The following is a 19782-nucleotide window of genomic DNA, read 5'->3' on the forward strand; positions in this document are numbered from 1 at the left end:
ATGATTCCCTGCCAATCCCACCAAACACACAGAAGAACCTTCTTGGCCGTCAATCCAGGCTTGGCCACCGTCTGGGCAGCTTCACCGCTTTTCGACCACGACCGTTTGCGCTTCACGTTGTCGTAAGTGACCCACTTTTCATCGCCAGTCACCATCCGCTTCAAAAACGGGTCGATTTTGTTGCGATTCAGAAGCGATTCGCATGCATCCATACGGGCAAAAATGTTTTTTTGCTTCAAGTCGTGTGGCACCCATACATCGAGCTTCTTTTTGAATCCCAGCTTCTTCAAATGGTTTATAACGGTTTGATGACTCATGCCCAGCTCTTGGCCGATGCTACGGCTGCTACTATGCCGGTCTCTTTCGATCAATTCAGTGATTTTATCGCAATTTTCGACGACAGGCCTTCCGGACCGTGGCGCATCTTCGATCACCTCTGCACCACAGCGAAAACGTTGAAACCATCGTTGTGCGGTGGAAATGGAAACTGTATCGGGTCCATAAACTGCACAAATTTTATTGGCAGCATCAGATGCATTTTTGTCTTAATCGTAGTAGTACTGTAAAATATGCCGTATTTTCTCTTTATTTTCCTCCATGTTTGCGACGCTATAACTCACGAACGACTAAAAGCAAACAACAATTAATCAAACACGTGTTAGCACGTGAAAAGAGCTTTCCAAAAAGCTCTAGCGTGAACCGATGCGACGAATACAACTAGAACTACGCGCTTGCAAAGACAAGCTTGCGGAAATACCGCAAGACTTTTTGGCCAACCTTATATGTATATATGTATATTTATTTAGCTTATGTATTACATACATACATACGTTCACAAGTATGTTAATTAACTTTTTTTTCTCTTATTTGTAATAGTAAAATTTTATAAGGAAAACAAAGTTGTAGAAAAATAAATAAATTATGCATAAAATTACTAATTGTAGCTGTGTTATTTCTATTATTACGAGGTATAAATGCATATAAGAAATAAAGTACTAATAAGAGGTTTTCCATTTCATTTTCCATGCATTTCCATGTGTTTGCAAGTTTTTAATTATTTGTATTTATGTACCCCCTGTACAACGATTGTGTCTTATAAGGGCTTGCTCGAGGCACGTAATAAGAGCGGCGGTTTTGCTACACTTATAAACGTTTGCGACCCTTTTACAAATACTAAGCAGATACTTTTCAGATGCTCGGCACTTATTTTGCATAGATAAATGAAGGGGCATACGTAAATATAAATAACCGAGTTTTCTATAAATATTTTTCTTGATAATTTCGATGTTGATTTTGTCGAGCCATCGTCTTTCAAAAAACTCTCCATCTTTAAATCGATTAATCTATTCTAAAAGCAGAGGTACTCTTACGAGAAAATCAGTCACCCTTTAAAGGTTTGACATTATTTAATGATTCGCGGACGCCGTTTTATTACCGAGTTCAAAGCAAACGTTTAATATTGCCTCTTTGTTTGAAAATAATTTTTCGATCGTTAGTTCAAAAGTATTACCACATTAGACGCAATAACTCAGCTTCTATTAAATCAAGTGTCGTTAAGTTTTGACACGGCGTCCATGATGAATGCGGGACCGTACACCAAAAATATTTAAAGATTGAAATATGTGCGGGAACTTTTGGGACAAAAGTTGACTATACAAGATGAAGTCCAAAATAAATAAGACTTGCATAATAAATATATTTTTGGTGGCGCCATCTTTTTAACCCATTTTCGGCAGCTGGTCGATTTTTCGACCACCAACTTCGGACTCCAATATCTCAGAAACTAAATGTAAATTTATTGATCAGTTCTCACAAGTTTTAAATTTGGAATTTAGTTAATTTCTAGAGCATAATTTTTTGAGAAAAAAAGGTTCAGAGCAGATTTTTGTAAAAGAATGAAATTATCACTATTTTTACGTGTTTTTTGTGCAGATGAAAAAATAATGAAAAACAAAAAAATAAATAATTGTTACTAATTTATTGCGAAGAGAAAAGATGAAATTAGGAGAATCAGAAAAGTAACATATCGATATTGCAATAATTTTTACTGTTTCATGGACGTAAACTTTAGTGGTCGAGAAATCGACCGCTGGCCAGGAACTGTCATGTATATTAGGATAGAACAAAATCTAGCAATTTTTTTTTCTTATTGAAAAAGATGGAAGTGAGTATCTTTGTGGTATAGGAAAGGTACTACCCCTGCAGGGAAAATCACTACTTGTATACCAAAATTCTAGTTCAGCACTAGTACCTTACCTCCAAAATTAAGAGTTTTTCCATCTCGCTGACAACACGAATTTAAACGCAGCAGACCATTTCGCGAAGGTTCGTCCTATTACTGACGCTCTCAACAAAAAGTTTATGCAGTTTGGAGTCTTTAGCCATAATCTCTCTATAGACGAACAGATGATTCCATACTTTGGACGCCACTCCTGCAAAATGTTTATCAAGGGAAAGCCAATCCGGTTTGGGTTTAAAACATGGTGGTTATGCTCTGAAAGTGGGTACTTATTTTCTAGTTCATTGTACGGGGGAGCAGCAACCCCTCACGATAAAACTATTGGTCTAGGGGCACAAACAGTCTTAGACTTGCTTGCCAACGTATCTGACCCTGAGTGCCACATCATTTTCTTTGATAATTTTTTCTCTTCATACCATCTAATGTGCCTTCTGAACGAACGTCGATTTTTTGCAACTGGTACTATACGCGAAAATAGAATGGGCGATCCTCCTTTGAGAAATTTAAAAAAAGAAATACGAGGAAACTTTGACCAACTACTTGATCATCAGCAAGAAATATTGACTGTTCGGTGGAATGATAATGCTGTAGTCAATGTTATAACTAATAACTCCACAGTCACTCCAATTATTAGCACTAAAAGATATTGTCGGAAGAAAAAACAAACTATCACTATCCCGCAGCCAAAAGTTATTCAAGAGTATAATCATGGCATGGGTGGTGTGGATCTCCATGATAATGCGGTGGCAAATTATAGAATATGTATGAGAGGAAAAAAATGGTGGTGGCCAATATGGACAAATGCTCTTGGTAACGCAATGGTCAATGCATGGAAACTTCATTGTATGATGGCAAAAATTGAAAAGATAAAACCACTGTCACAAATTGATTTTCGTTCCAAAGTCACAACAGAATTATTGAATTACGACAAGGACGAGGACGAGTATGAAAATGAACATGGAGATGAAGGTCCATCGAACCTTCCTCGGATCAATGAAAGGGTACACGCAAACATACTATTTTTACTTGCAAAAAATGCAATATTCATTTACATACTAAATGTTTTGATAATTATCATAAAAATTTGTAACATAAGCTGACTTTTCTATCAATAAAACAACAAAAAAATATTTGTATTTGAAATAAAATGAAATAAATTGACTTCGTATGCTAAATTTTTTTCATAAATGTTGTGTTTTTTTTAAATATATTTGACGGTTTTTGGCCAGCAGTCGATTTTTCGACCAGTCCATATCTAAAACACCGATGGTCAGAATTTTTTTTTTTTTAATTTTTCTTGATTATGGTCCTATAAGCACTGACTAAAAAGGAAATGGAAAAATTATGTCGAATTCTTGTAGCGGCCGAAAATGGGTTAATGAGTTAGTGCGTTGGAGGTTACATCCCTAGCTGACTTTCAGTCAAAGCTTGGTAACATTTGGTTTAGGGGAAGCGAAGTTATTGCGTCTAATATGTCAGTATGCTTATGTCATTGGTACAAAAGTGAGTTTCGAACAAAGACCTAATATCAAAATTTGTTTTAAAATCGGTAAAACGTTTACCGAAACATTTGAAGTGATGAAAAAAGTTTGTGGCAATGATTGCCTATCTCGTGGCAGATGTGTGGCTTACACGTTTCAGAGATGGTTGTGAAGACATAAATGACAATGAACATACGGGTCGCCCAAAATCAGTAACCACCGAAAACTCCATCGAAATTTTTCGTAAATTTATCAAAAATGAACCGAAATCATCGTTGAAATTCATGGAATCGGAGTAAATCAGTAATCACCGTAAACTCCATCGAAATTTTTCGTAAATTTATCAAAAATGAACCGAAATCATCGTTGAAATTCATGGAATCGGAGTTTAATATATCCAAAACATCGATTTATCGCATTTTAACTGATCATTTGTGACCAAAAATAACTGAGGACCAAAAATTTCTCAGAATTCAACGTTTGAAAGAGCTCATTAAAGAGGCGAGAAAAGACGAGAACTACTTGTACAACATTGTAACTGGTGATAAAACGTGGTGTTTCTAACATGGACCTGAAACTAAGCCTCAAAGTGCCGAATGGAAGGCCCAGACGAGCCACCACCCAAAAAATCGCGTTTGGAGAAGTCAAAAATCAAGTCAATGCTCACTTGTTTTTACGATTCCAAGGGGGTTGTCTACAAGGAGTTCGCACCAACGGGTCAAACCGTCAATGCAATTTTCTATCTTGCTGTTTTGAAGCGTTTGTTTTATCGCATTCGTCGAATCCGCCCTGAATACCGCGAAGGCGGAAGCTGGCGGTTATTGCATCATAATGCACCAACTCATCGATCCACTCTTTTGACTGATTTTTTGACTATAAATCGCGTTTTAGCCATCAATCACTCACCGTATTCGCCTGATGTGGCTCCCTGTGACTTTTACTTATTCGGAAAATTGCATTTGGCCATGAAAGGAAAACGTTTTGTGTCCGTACAGCCATCCAAAAGGCTTGTACCGACATCCTGAAGGAAATTCTGGTCAATGACCTGAAAAACTCTTTCGAAAAGCTTTTAGATCGCGCAAAACTGTGTATCGAGGCCAGATGGGGCTATTTTGAATAAATCAACTGGATGTTATCAGAACAAAGCTTCTGTCGTTTATATTATAGCTCAGTCTCGTTTATTTTGGACTTCACCTTGTAGTTTGCTTAAGTCGACATTAGCGGTTATTGCGTGTGTTCTCTGCATGAAATTTGCATAGATTAGCGTACCTTAATCTTAATATGTTCAGGCAGCAGAAAAATTCTCCATTAATTTTGTACATTCCATTTGTATGACTAGGTTTCAAGGTTAAAATTCCATTTTCTCGAGCTTATTAAAATTAATTTCCACCTAATGTGTTTTTCACGATTTTAAGTGCATATATTCCGCTACCAAGCATATACTTATTTTAAAAGAATTCAAGAAGCTAGCAGAAATAATATGAGCAAACACGTATGCCCATACTTACGGCATGTCTACAATTAACACAGTGGAAATTACAAAATCTACTTTGCAATTTAAAACTAAAATTACACCACTTTTGCAATTATATGCGCACAGATACATACCTATAGAATGAAAACATATGTATGTGCGTGTAATAAACCGTAATTAAAGCTAGTATTGTGCTGTGTTTTCCATCAAAGGAAAATCGAAAAATAACTAATTTAGCTATTTTTCCTGTTGTTGTTTTTATTTCCAGAATGGAAGTTCAAACGGTGAACAATCACCTAAATAACTCCCTCATATCACCGCCAGCCTTGTCACAGTCACAACAAGCTCAATTAAATAACAGTATCATTGCTCTGAGCCGCAGCAACAGTCCGGCCAGCTCGAATTCGGAAATCGAAAAAGAGCTGCAAGATTTGGATTTGAATAGTTCACTGAATAGTGGCAGTGTTAGTTTGGGTGCCGAACTAAACTGTAAATCAAATGGTTCGCTGAGCGGTGCATCTACTACAAGCTCGACGACAGGCCTCACAACATCAGTGACCACAGCAGCAGCAGCAGCGGCGGCGCCAGCGACAACAGCGACATCATCTACTGAAGCATTAATAAATGGCAATGGTACTGATGCAACAAATGCTGGTAATAGCTCTACAATAGCCGGCGCCACAGCAAGCAATGCATTGGCACAGGTGAAGAAGCGCATTTCCAGCAGCCGAACACCAACACGCAAAGCGAGGCGAATAAAATTCTATCGCAATGGCGATCGATTCTATACGGGTATTACCATTCCAGTCTCAAATGAACGTTATAGGTGAGTTAAATGCATGCGTTTTTTTATATTCTTTATTCATTAGTCGGTAACTCCTTCGAGCTTTTCTTAGTGTGAATGTTCCTTTGCTTTTCTTTATCTGTTAAATGAAAATTAAACTTGTAAATCAGTTAGTTTTGTATTTACAAAAATTATTTTTTATGGTTGGTGTTGTATGTAATACTGGGGAAAAAATGCATAAATAAATTATTTTCTTGTGAACCATTTATGACATTTATGTTTCAAAGAAAATCTCTTTCAAATCTCGGCCGCAACTGAATTGTAATGCGGCCAAACACTAATTTTGAATGACCGCTGGAAGACTTCGGTCGATATGTCATAAATAATTTTAATAATGTTGGCTTCCAATACCTCAATCGAAGCTTGTTTATCCACAAAGCATTTAAGCTTTACATATCCCACAAATATAGTAAAACTCCTAAGATGTGATATCACACGATCTTGGTGGCCAATCCACTGCTCCGAGACGAGAGATAAATTGCTCACCGAAACGACGACGCAGTAAATCCATTGTTTTACGGGCTGTATGGCTGTATGGAGAGTAGCGCTGTCTTGTTGGAACCAAATGTTGTGGTGATCACTTTTAATGACCTTTAATTTTAAAAGTCGTTTATCAGGGTGCGAAAGCGTTCGCCGTTCACTGTTACACCGAGGCGCCAGCCTCGTCTTTGAAGAAATATTGTATATTGTATACCGAACTGTTGTTTTTAATTGGATGTAATGGCTGTTCTTGAATGGCTTCGGGTTGCCTTTCACTCCAAGTATGGCAGTTTTGCCTATTGATGTAGCCATTAAGCCAAAAGTTGGCCTGACCGCGCGCTGAACACTTTTCACATAGCGTCGATTTTCGTAATATATTACAATTGTACGACTTATAAACGTTGTTAACGAGTTAGTTTTTCCATGATGAAATGTCAATGAATACTGAAAAAAATTATTTAGTTTGACAGTAGCCATGCGTGATCTGTCAAAAAAATACCTATAGGGTAAAAGTACCTCCAATCTGATCCCCGTTTAAAAATGCGTACTCCGTTTTTCATTTTCTCATTAATTTTATTTTTAAAAAACTTTAAAGTTGGGATTTGCTACATTTAAGTAAAAATGCTTTGAAATACTTATACTCCCTCAATGATATTAACATGGATATGAAACGAAAGAGGATATACCCAGCTATTAAATAATTTTTTTATCACTTCTCGCTAAGACAAATATAGATATTTGATAGTATCCATTTTATATGCTTTAGTTCATAGGGCAAAAGTTTTACTCTTTTTTTTCAAGCTTCTATAAAACAGCAAGAAAAACGAAGTTAAAAAGTACACACAATTTTGTTTAAATCCGAATATATTCTCCTTCATTTGATATCTATACATGCATTAAAATCATAAAGTGGAAATTTTTGGAAATTCACTTCATTGAAATCTTAAAGTTCTTTAAAAATTAAACTTTTACTGTCGCACAGTGCTTCTCTAAGACGTTGTTTACAACATCACCCCAATTAAGAAGTATTTTTCCCGATTTCAAAGCTATTGATTACCTTGGAATAAAGCCAGATGGATATAGAGCTAGGATTGACCTCGCAAGGACAAACGGATAACGGAATTCCGACTCAGCAACCTCAAAAACATATAAGAAATATTTTCTTTTTTAAGTTTTCCGTTAAATATTCTGTTTTTTGATAACTCAGCAACTCCAAAAATGTATACAGTAGGTTCTGTTTTTATGCGGTAGATACGTTCCGCAAGAAACAGCATAAAAAAAAACAGCATAGATAGCAACTATAGATACGTTTCAAACGCTAAAACCGCATAAATCTGAAATAATGTAATAAAATCGCATAAAAAAGGGCACTAGTCAGTCCCATATTATAACTATAGATACGTTCCATAGACCGCATGAATCTGTGATGAGTTTTTGCTTAGCTGGTTTAGAATCTTGTTTATATGTACAATTCCCGATAGGTCGACATGCATTTTGTAATTTAAAAAAAAACCGCATAAAAAAAGCCGCATAAAAACAGAACTTACTGTATATAAATTTTTTTTTAATTTTTTCGATGAATATTCTACGTTTGTGCTTGAAAAAAAAAATTAATTTTTAAGTTTGTAGGTAGTTAGAGGCTGATTTCCCCTCTTAAAAGGGGCTGGAAATTTGCATACTCCCCGGAATGTATTTCCGTTGTTTAGAACTACAATAAAAAATGCCAAATCGAATTTGAATGCAAGTCATTTTTTATGTTTAAAGTTTTTATGACTTTTTCACAAAGACGCCCCTATTCAAGTGTGTGTTTTTATATAATAAAAAAAGTGTTGAAATTCTCTTCCAAATCATTTACGAGCATTTTAAGAAAAAAAATTATTAAAATCTATTTATAATGACCTTCTCTAGAGTTTGTGAACAAAATTTGTTGAAAAATCTCCGTTGTGCGACGGCTCTGGCAGCCAGTGCTTTAGATTTAGTAAATGTAGCAATTATTTTTAATTTTTTCTCTTTAAATAAATAAATAAAAATAAATAATTACGACGTTATCAGACCTAACTGGTTAAAATTTTATTCGGAAATCAGCAATTTTACAAACATAAAACACAGAACAAAAATAATAACGACTAAAAATTTAAAGGGTTCGGTGTGAGAACCCCCATAGTATATTTGCTAAATTTCAAAGCGAACTTTTAAACATAAAACTTAGAATAAATCACTAATTTGAGCTATAACTGAAGTCATGGCAATTTTTAAATCTTTCTGCAGATCATTTGAGAGCCTTTTTGAAGACTTAACACGATTATTAGAGGAAAATGTAAAAATTCCAGGAGCTGTGCGTACAATTTATACCATGTGTGGCAAGAAGGTGAGTGACCAATTCAATAGCAACAACACCCTTTTCCTCTCGCTGTGTATTAACTTAATTGAATTTATTCAATCACTACTAGATCTCCACTTTGGACGAACTCGAAGACGGCCAAAGCTATATTTGTTCCTGTAATAACGAGAATTTCAAAAAAATCGAATACAACACCACCTCACAACCATTAGCCAACTTGACACTCTCCAACAAGACAAACAATCGTTTGTCCAAAGCTTATCGTCCATCGTCGCCGCTTAAGAATGGTACCGGCACGTACAATAGCGGTGGTGGCGGTGTAGCTGGGGGCGGCGCTGGCGGTAATGGTGTAAATGTCACCACTAATGGCAGTCCAGTACTGAAACTAAATGAACGCGATAGCGTCGTACATCCCCGTATTGTGACGCTGATAAGAAATGGCACCAAACCACGGACAGTAAGTGACGTTTGCAGTTTTGCAGTTTTGCAATTTGTAATATTTATTTTGCATTTCATTTAATGCAATTACATAGAAATGTGTTTTATTTACATTCATTATATCTTCTGCTTCATCATAATTTTCTTTTTCTTTTAATAGATTATGCGCCTTCTGCTGAATAAACGCAATAGTCCCAGCTTTGATCATGTACTAACCGCCATCACACAAGTGGTACGCCTTGATACCGGTTATGTACGCAAAGTGTTTACGCTCTCCGGCAGTCCGGTTGTACAACTTGCCGATTTCTTCGGTCCCGATGACATTTTCTTCGCCTATGGCACAGAACGCGTTAACAATCCAGATGATTTTAAGCTCGAACCTGACGAACACAAAGCCATACAAGCGATACGGAAATCGTTACGTACCGCAGGAACTACTTACAAGGGCCCCAAACCGAAAATGCCAGTAAAGAGTAAAAATCTGAATAGCGCCAAGCATCAACAGAATCATCAACAAGAACCATGTGATCAGATTGTTGATGAAGATTTGGCGGCGCTAAATGAGAGCGGCATTGATGCAAGTGAACTGCCGGGAGTAATACGTGAGCGTTACGCGTTAGGACAAATTATAGGCGATGGTAATTTTGCTGTTGTACTGAAGATCAAAGATCGGCAGAATGGTTTGCCATATGCGTTGAAAATCATCGATAAAAGCAAATGTAAAGGCAAAGAGCACTATATCGATGCAGAAGTGCGTGTAATGAAGAAGTTACAACATCCACACATTATTTCATTAATCTTGGATGTCGATCAGCAGTCGAATATGTACTTGGTGCTGGAGTACGTGAGTGGTGAGTGATGATCACAATTTTCTATTGTTTTGAGAGACAATTTTTACATGAAATTTGTATTTTCATCCTAATTTTTTTTACAGGTGGTGATCTTTTCGATGCTATTACGCGTGTAACACGTTTTTCTGAAAATCAGTCACGCGTGATGATCAAGCATTTGGCCTCAGCCATGGCCTATTTACATTCCATGAGCATTGTGCATCGTGACATTAAACCTGAGAATCTATTGGTAAATTTTTGTTTATAGAATTTGCCTTAAATGTAGTAAAAATGTATCTACATTCGACAGGTTGAGTTGGACGCCAATGGTAGTGTAACCGAACTAAAATTAGCTGATTTTGGTTTGGCCTGTGAAGTGACTGAACCATTGTATGCAGTGTGCGGCACCCCAACTTATGTGGCACCGGAGATACTATTGGAAACAGGTTACGGATTGAAGGTAAAATTTAAGTTTTATTTTAAGTTTATGTATGCCATTACGTACGCGCAGTGGCATGAATCCCAGGGGTTCAAATGGCTGCTGTACTAAAAATAAAAAAAAAAATTATAATTGACCCGTACACTTCTGTTAGGTATTTGGCCGTGCTCCTCCTCCTATTTGTGGTGTGCGTCGTGATGGTGTGCCACAAATGGGGAGCCCTACAGTTTTAAGCCGACTCCGAATGGCAAATGGTTTTTTATGAGAATCTTTTGCATGGCAGAAATACACTCGTAGGTTTGCCATTGCCTGGTGAGGGGCAACCGCTATTAGCAAAAAACTTGTTCTATGATTTTGCTGTTTCAAGCACGGAGACTCGAACCTACGCACTCCAGAATGGTAGTCACATACCAACCCATTCATCTACGGCAGCCGCCAATGAGTGCTATACTAATCCAGCTATATTTGAGACTAGCAAACCCGGCCCCCTTCGCTGGGCACACTAAAATAGAATAGATATGGCTTAGAACAGAAAATATATGATTTTCATATTATTTATTTCTTTATTCTTTATTCAAGCGCTTTGGCATAAACAATATTTTTTGTTTTTCTATTTGTTTTTGAGTAAATATAAAATATAAATTGAAAATCAGAAAAAAAGAAGATTGTTTTTAAATTTCAAATCAACGCATATGAATAAACAATCGCCTTTTTCCTGATCATCCATGAATTTTTCGTTTCAATTTATATGTTTTATTAAACATTGGAGCTTTTTTAACCATTATCCATTTATATTTTTCAAAAAAAAAACGAAAAAAAATTTTTTTTCCACGAACACATAATTTCATTCGGATTTCACATTAAATTCTTAAATTTCGTAAGAAATTATTCACTGCTCCAAAATCCACTCCAAAAAAATTCACAAACAATTTTTACATGTTGCACTTAAGTTTTTTCCTTATGGCATCCAAATCAGAAAGAAATATTGACACATCGTAACTCACACTGTCAATTTGACAGTTCAGTTCCGCCCCAAGCGTTGAAAAAGTAAGCGACATTATGGCTGGTTCAAAAGAACGCTGTACCCGTTGCCAGTGCTCCGAATTACAACCAAACTTTACGAAACCCATTTTCAATACTTACTTAACAATGTGCATAAGTTTGGTTTAATTCGGTGCAAAGACACGGCGGGTCCACGTTTTGGCATATATTTCGAGACCCTAATCATCAATAGGTATGAAAATTACCCCGTATTAAAGCACTTATCAACAGCTTTCATTTGATACCCTTATTGTACAAACACATTGTAGGGTCCACGTTTTGGTCTCTATCTCGAGACCCTAGTCACGGAGCGGATGGAAATACTCTGAACTAAAGCATTCACCAACAGCTTCCATTTGATACCCATATTGTACATACACATCCGAAGGTTACCCGGGTCCATGTTTTGACCTATATCTCGAGACCCTATCTACCACTAGGTATCCAAACTATACGGAAACCATCTTCAATACCTCCTTAACAATGTGTGTAAGTTTGGTTTAATTCGGTGCAAAGACACGGCGGGTCCACGTTTTGACATATATTTCCAGACCCTAGTCATCAATAGGTATGAAAATTACCCCGTATTAAAGCGCTTATCAACAGCTTTCATTTGATACCCATATTGTACATACACAACCAAAGGTTACCCGGGTCCACGTTTTGACCTATATTTCGAGACCCCAGTCACGGAGCGGCATGAAAAATACTCTGTACTAAAGCATTCACCAACAGCTTCAATTTGATATCCATATTGTACAAACACATTCTAGGGTCCACGTTTTGGTCTCTATCTCGAGACCCTAGTTACGGAGCGGCATGAAAAATACTCTGGACTAAAGCATTCACCAACAGCTTCCATTTGATACCCATATTGTACGTTCACATCCAAAGGTTACCCGGGTCCACTTTTTGACCTATATCTCGAGCCCTATTTCCAAGATAAAATATAATCCATGTTACTCGTGGATGATGTAGCTTTCGAATGGTGAAAGAATTTTTAAAATCGGTCCAGTAGTTTTTGAACCTATTCATTACAAACAAACAAAGTTTTCCTCTTTATAATATTAGTATAGATATGTTCAGTTTAAGGGTATCGGACAATTGCGTCTTATTAGCATAGACCAGCGACTTCAAAAACCCCTTTTTTTCATTTTCAATGACTGCTGTGTTAAACCAACTATATTTGAGCAATGGCCTGAGCTATGTTTAGTTTGAGGGTATCGGCAAATTGCGATTTATTAGCAATGACCAGCTACTTCAGAAAACCCTTTTTCCCTTTGGCGAGGAAGGGAGACCTAAGTCATCCCAGGGTCATCTCACACGCCTTTCGACTATCTTGCAAATACTGAAGTTATCATAAAACACGTGAACGCGATAAACATCCTTTGTCGTAAAATTCACTTCAATGAATTTTATATGTGACCTGTAGAAGTAGATATGAAGTTTTAATTTGAACTGAACATATTAACATTTACAACGTAAAAACTTTCAAAACACTAATTTTATTAGAAAAAAGCAATTTCGAGCAATTCAGCCAAAAAAATTGAACTGTTTTAAAAGAACTATAAATATGAAGAACCTGCAATTTTATGCCACCTCCGAACGACAGATGGTTTTTCATGGCAGAAATATTTTCGAAGATTTTCCATTGCCTACGGAGTATCGGGACGACCGCTATTAGAAAAAAATATATACTTTCTATTATTTGTTTTTCATATCCACAGTGGGTTTCGAACCAGGGTATTCACTCACAATTCCATTCGGCAGCAGCTAGGGCCATATTCTCTATTAATACAATTAAGACGATTAACCGATTAAAATACATTGTAAAAACTAATTTAATGAAATACGCATTAAAAGCTTACCGTCAAAACTTGGAATGATTCGGATGTATCGTGGCAGTTGAAAAACGTTTACCATCTCGGGCTAAAAATCATTCAATTTCCATATTGCGTTCTATGTTACCGAAACGACCCGGATATATATCCAGCCAAGAGCTGTCACTCCAGCAGCATTCCCCACTCTTGTATGGAGAATGTTTATACTGTTACAACAATAACAACAATATTCGTGTGATATATTAAGATGGACAAACAAAAATTATTCTTTATGCTACCCCGTCCATTTGTTATATGACCAAAACCGATCCTACCAGACAAAGCGAACATACTGTAAGATGCTTATAGACAATCACACTATCAAAGCTGCCAACAGGCTATGAACTCAGTCCCTGACCTGTGCAATAAGTAAAATGGCGTGGCCAGAATGGAACATGGGCCGCACAAACCGACTGTTAAAACTGAACAGGAAGAACATGAGAAATCTTCTTGGAGTCCTAACAGGACATTGTCTGATTGGCAGGCATGTCAGTAGATTGGAAGCACCCTACCCATTTGCAGAAGTTGCACCCAACGACTATTGCAGAAGTTGTAACGACATTGAAGAAGAAGAGACAAAAATACACTTTCTATGCGGATGCATGGCTCTGGATAGAAGAAGGTTCAATATTTTAGGAAAAAGTTCCCTGAATAACCTGGCAGAAGTAGCCAATATAAAAATACCAAGCATTGTTAGATATATTAAAGCCACAGGTTGGTTGAATGAGGACAATGTAGAGTGAGGAGAGGGGACAGCTCTGGTAGTATCACAATGGACCTACAACTAGCCTAGGTGTGTGAACTGAAAACCACTATACCTACCTACCTATCCTGAGCCGAAGGCCCTTTTAGCCGGCGCTTTTCTTTAGTGGATTAATTATTTTTTATAACTAGTTTTGAATAAATAAATAAATAAAAATATTTTTTACCCGCGACACCAACGTTTGAAAATTACCATCAAACTCATATAGGAAAAATGCGTAAAATGCCGATATTATGATGGAATATTTCATCTGCTCTTTCAATTTCTCTCCCGAAAAATTAGACCCTATGCTTTAGTAAAAAAAATTAAATTGAAATTTATAGCGACTCAGAAAACCTCCCAAAATTTAAAAATTTTCTATGTTAGAAGAAAAAGTAATTAAATATCAACAAACAATTTTTTAAATATCTTAAAAACGTTATAGATTCAAGAAAAAAAATTTTTTGTTTTTGGGTTTTTAATATATGTACATATACATTTAGGCGGCCGCAGCCGAATAGTTTCGTGCGCGACTACCATTCGGAATTTACAGATAGAACGTAGGTTGGAATCTCGGTGAAACACCAAAATTAAGAAAAAGTTTTCTAATTGCGGTCGCCCCTCGGCAGGCAATGGCAAACCTCCGAGTGTATTTTCACCATGCAAAAAGCTCCTCATAAAAAAATATCTGCGGTTCGGAGTCGGCTTGAAACTGTAGGTCCCTCCATTTGCGGAACAACATCAAAACACACACCACAAATAGGAGGAGGAGCTCGTAAAGGGTTGTACGCACCAATTATATACATATATATAGCGTTTTTCAATAGGTGCGCTTCAACTTTTTTCCGATAGGGAGGGCGAACGACGCAATATTTTTTATTTTTCGCTTGTCATTTGTAAACTTCATTAGTATACATTTCATCATGGAACGCTACACACTTGAGCAACGATTGCAAATCGTGCAAATTTTTTATGAAAATAATCGTTCGGTTGCTGCTACTTTAAGACTACTTTTTTCCAAAATATCATCTTCAGTGATGAAGCTCACTTTTGGCTCAATGGCTTTGTCAACAAGCAAAATATGCGTTACTGGGCAGAAAGCAATCCACACGTGATTCATGAGGCACCGTTGCATCCCGAAAAAATCACTGTTTGGTGCGGTTTACATGCCGGCGGCGTAATTGGCCCATATTTTTTCGTTGACGAGAACGATCGCCACGTTACTGTGAATGGAAATCGATACCGCGACATGATAAACGATTATTTTTGGCCGCAATTGAATGGTATGGAGTTAGACGACATGTGGTTTCAACAGAACGGGGCCACAAGCCACACAGCATACGCTACAATTGATTTGTTGAAGAGTAAGTTCGATGAGCGCATTATTTCCAGAAATGGACCGGTCGAATGGCCGCCGCGCTCGTGTGATTTGACGCCTCTAGACTATTTTCTTTGGGGTTATGTGAAGTCATTGGTCTACAGTAACAAGCCGGCGACGATTTGTGAGCTCAGAGCCAATATTGAACGCGAAATTGCTGGAATTTCGGCCGATTTATGCAAAAGAGTGGCCGAAAATTGGGTTCAACGATTGGACTTCGTAAAACGTGCACACGGTGGTCATGCAAAAGAAATCGAATTTTATACTTAAATGTATATGTTCAAACTCGATAATAAAAAAAAAATTAGTTAAAAAAGTCAAACCGTTTGTGTTTTATTCAAAAAAAAAAAGTTGAAGCGCTCTTACTGAAAAACGCTTTATATACGTATACATTTAGATTTTATATGCATATGCCTTTTATCCACCGCAGCAGTATTAAAAAAACATTGAATTTCACTTTTTTACAGATCGATGTCTGGGCAGCTGGTATAATACTATACATCCTGCTTTGCGGTTTTCCACCCTTTGTGTCGCCCGACAATCAACAAGAGCCACTATTCGATGCCATCATTACGGGAGTATATGAATTCCCCGATCCCTATTGGTCTGATATTGGCGATGGTGTACGCGATCTCATTGCAAACATGCTGCAATCGGATCCCGATGTACGTTTCACTAGCGAAGATATACTGGATCACTACTGGACTCTGGGTGAATGTATTGACTATAGTAGTTGAATTTGCTGCCTAGGTGGTGTGGTTGGTTGAAAACAGGGAGGGAAAACCGAAACAACAAAAGCAAGAGCAACAAGATCACATTGTAGGGCTATAGCTAGTTTAGGTAGCTGCGCTTGTTTGTTTGTTTGTCGACGTAAACACATAGGTTTAGTATTTGGGGATGTAGTATTAGTACTGTGTATTTAATGGCTTATTGAAAAACTATAATTTACGAAAATTTATTTATATGCGAAAACAAAAACTAAAAAAACGAAATTATTGATGAGTTTTGTAAGCGCTGAAAAATGTTATTGTGGATAATTTTTTTTTTTTTAACTATTCAAATGTAACACAGTTAGCAGCGACTTAGCTAAAAAACATGCATATATAAAATATAGGCTTACGTACATATAAACACACATGTGCATATGCATATACAAACATATGTATGCTTAAGTATTTTATTAAAACTGTAGTATTTATAATTTATTGCTTCTTTATATGGCAAACCTTAAACTTAAAACACATCTACGAAAAATTTGGCAAACTTATTTAGTGCACCGTTAGAAAAAGTAAATCCACAGTTGGTAATAATATTAAACGAAAAAATAAATTCAACCGCCTATGAAAGGGAAAATCAACGGAAATGTCACAATATGTATAAAATTGTACGAATTCGAACACTAACACAAAAAACAAAAAAGGAAAACGCTTTCGAAAGAGAAAAAACACCAAGCAATCAACTGCTGATACTATTCGTATATATTTTTTATATAAATACTTTGCACTTTCATTATTATTGGTTATTTTATGTTGCAGCATTTAGCTGTTATTGTCTCCCAACTGATATTTTCCTACAGATCAATCTATTTTATCCACTTTATGTATTATTTTCTATCAAAACTTTTACTACTATTACTACTTTTAATACTATTGCGATAAGGATAGCTGTAAAATATTTTTTATCTTTTATGTCATTCTATTTTTTAGTTTTCATTTTAAATGCAAAACGAAAAATCAAAACGATGTCCCTTAAAATGCTATTTAACTACTTATTAGAGTTTTGTATGCATATTTTATTAAATAATTTTTAAATAATAATTTAAAACAAAATTATTGTATTATTGTTTTATATTTTAAATTGATATTCTCCGGTAACTAAAGTAATTTTGCTTTGCTTCGGCGAATTGTTCGCCAAATGTATAAATTAGTGAATTATTCTTAAATCTAATACAAACAGCTAACATTTTTAATGTATACATTGTGATCATGTGCTGTTTTATCATTATAAAAACAATTTTAATGATTCTACATTTGTCATATTTTATGTTTATATTTGATTTCGTCGTTTAAAAACTGCAAAAAGAAAACGTAAATTTCAAAACAAAAAACAAGTTACATATTATTCGTAACTCCTTATGGTGAATTCAGAAACGTATTAATACAAAAAAAAAATGATATAACTTATTTTTAATCAATAGGGGATAATAATATCAACTATGCAAAACCACAGGAAGCTGCTAATTGCCGACTAAGTTGCGCAAGGTGAACACTTTCATTAGCTATGGCTTAAAAACCAAATGGGTTGATGATTAAGAAGTATTAGTGCGTTTTCGAATTCCCTCATATTATTAATTTTTTTTTTTTTTAATTTTTTATTCTATTATAAACAACTATAATTGTTACCGTAACAGCTTAAAGCATTCTCCATTAAGATTAGTGGAATTCTGCTGGAGTGGTCTGATCGATCTGTTCATTAACCTAATATTAATCCGGCACGTTCCGGTAACGCAGACCATATTTTCATGGTAGTTGTCTTTTTATTTTGTATGTATATTGTATATTTTTAGTAAAAAAATTGTTTTTGTTTTGACTCTTTTTATTGTTTTTATCTTTTCTTTATATAGTCCAAAAAAATATGTGTTTCTATAAATTTAAAGAAAATTTATGTTATCTCTCAAAATAAATATTTTAAATAGTGTCACACAAAAAGTCCATTTATTCTTATATTTATACGAGTGCATACGCATATTGTACGTTTGTACGTGAATACTTTATATACATACATACATACTTAAGTAGTACATACATTTCCCAATATTAGTACTTGAAAACAATTATATTAGCAAACACAACAACAACAAAAAACAACATACATATATAAATATAAATCACAAGCAACATAAAAAAACAATTAAAAATGTTTGATCAAAACGACGTAATACATATTTATAAATGTTTATTGTATTTTGAAAAATGAAATTTTACATATATAAAATATATAGAGAGACACGAAGGAATTCTAGATATGACGAAGCAAAATTATTAGAAAGTGCTAAAAACTATCGAAAATCAAAAATAAAGGAAACAAAAAAATATAACAAAAAGTGTTTAATTTTCGTACAACGGTAAAATCGATCAAAATTAATGGGGTACCAGGAAGTACAAAGTTCCGGCGTGGAACCTCCCGAAGCTAGGCAACAACGAACTACTCCTCAAAGACCATGCGAGGTACCTCGGAGTAATACTGGACAGCAAATTGCTGTGGAAGCACAACGTTGAGGAGAGGGTGAAAAAGGCCAGCAATGCGTTGTACGCATGTAAAAGAATGCTGGGCGTTACTTGGAGTCTATCACCCTCCCTGATGCATTGGTGCTACACAGCAGTAGTCAGACCGATATTGCTGTATGGAACCTTAGTATGGTGGACTGCGACAAAAAAACTGAAAAACTTAATGCCGCTAGAAAGGATTCAACGACTCGCTGCTCTGTGCATAACAGGAGCGATGAAGACCACTCCAACGGCGGCGCTGGAAATGATACTCAGCATGCCACCTATTGACCTCATGGCGGAAAACCTGGCAGCGAAATCCGCGAGGAGGCTAATGGCTGCAGGGGTATTCACCTGCAGAACCTTCGGTCACAGCTCAATAGGAAAGTGGAGCTCAGGTGGCACGGACTACATGACTCCGTACTTTAATTGGGAGAGAAGGTTTCGCACTACAATTGAAGAGGAGGGATGGCACAAAGGCATGAAGCCTGGCCATAGAACTTTTCACTTCTATACAGACGGCTCGAAAACTCCAGACGGAGTGGGAGCGGGTATTTACTGCTCAAAACTAGGAATAAGGCAGCCTATCATGCTGCCAGACTATAGCAGTATTTTCCAGGCGGAAGTTTTTGCTGTGGGGAAGGCCGCGGAGCTAGCCTACACTAGAACAAGAAAGAACTCAACAATTAATATATACGTGGATAGTCAAGCAGCAATAAGAAATGTTCGACGGAGCAGGGAGGCCATATAAAGGCTAGCCGGAAACAGTTTGCTGCATATCTACTGGGTACCTGGTCACAAAGGCATTATGGGGAATGAAATAGTAGATGAGATAGCAAAAAGTGCTGTGAGACTACCATTTGAACAAGAGAACGACATACCAAAACCGCTAAACACAATATACAACTA

The 19782-nt window shown here is 36.3% G+C and overlaps 1 protein-coding gene across 4 annotated transcripts in view; it reads left to right on the forward strand.

Moving 5' to 3' along the window:
• Window positions 1-17966, forward strand: part of LOC129247007 (serine/threonine-protein kinase GL21140) — a 132920-nt gene extending 114954 nt beyond the window's left edge. For all 4 annotated transcript variants that reach the window (XM_054885826.1, XM_054885830.1, XM_054885829.1 and 1 more), the window contains exons 4-10: window positions 5463-6020; window positions 8787-8886; window positions 8969-9316; window positions 9458-10148; window positions 10232-10377; window positions 10438-10587; window positions 16075-17966. In XM_054885826.1, coding sequence (XP_054741801.1) covers window positions 5463-6020; window positions 8787-8886; window positions 8969-9316; window positions 9458-10148; window positions 10232-10377; window positions 10438-10587; window positions 16075-16344 — 2263 coding nt within the window. In that variant the 3' untranslated portion in view covers window positions 16345-17966. The remainder of the gene's footprint in view (window positions 1-5462; window positions 6021-8786; window positions 8887-8968; window positions 9317-9457; window positions 10149-10231; window positions 10378-10437; window positions 10588-16074) is intronic.
• Window positions 17967-19782: the final 1816 nt, after the last annotated feature.

The sequence above is a fragment of the Anastrepha obliqua genome, chromosome 5 (assembly GCF_027943255.1).
Source record: "Anastrepha obliqua isolate idAnaObli1 chromosome 5, idAnaObli1_1.0, whole genome shotgun sequence".
Lineage (NCBI taxonomy): Eukaryota > Metazoa > Arthropoda > Insecta > Diptera > Tephritidae > Anastrepha > Anastrepha obliqua.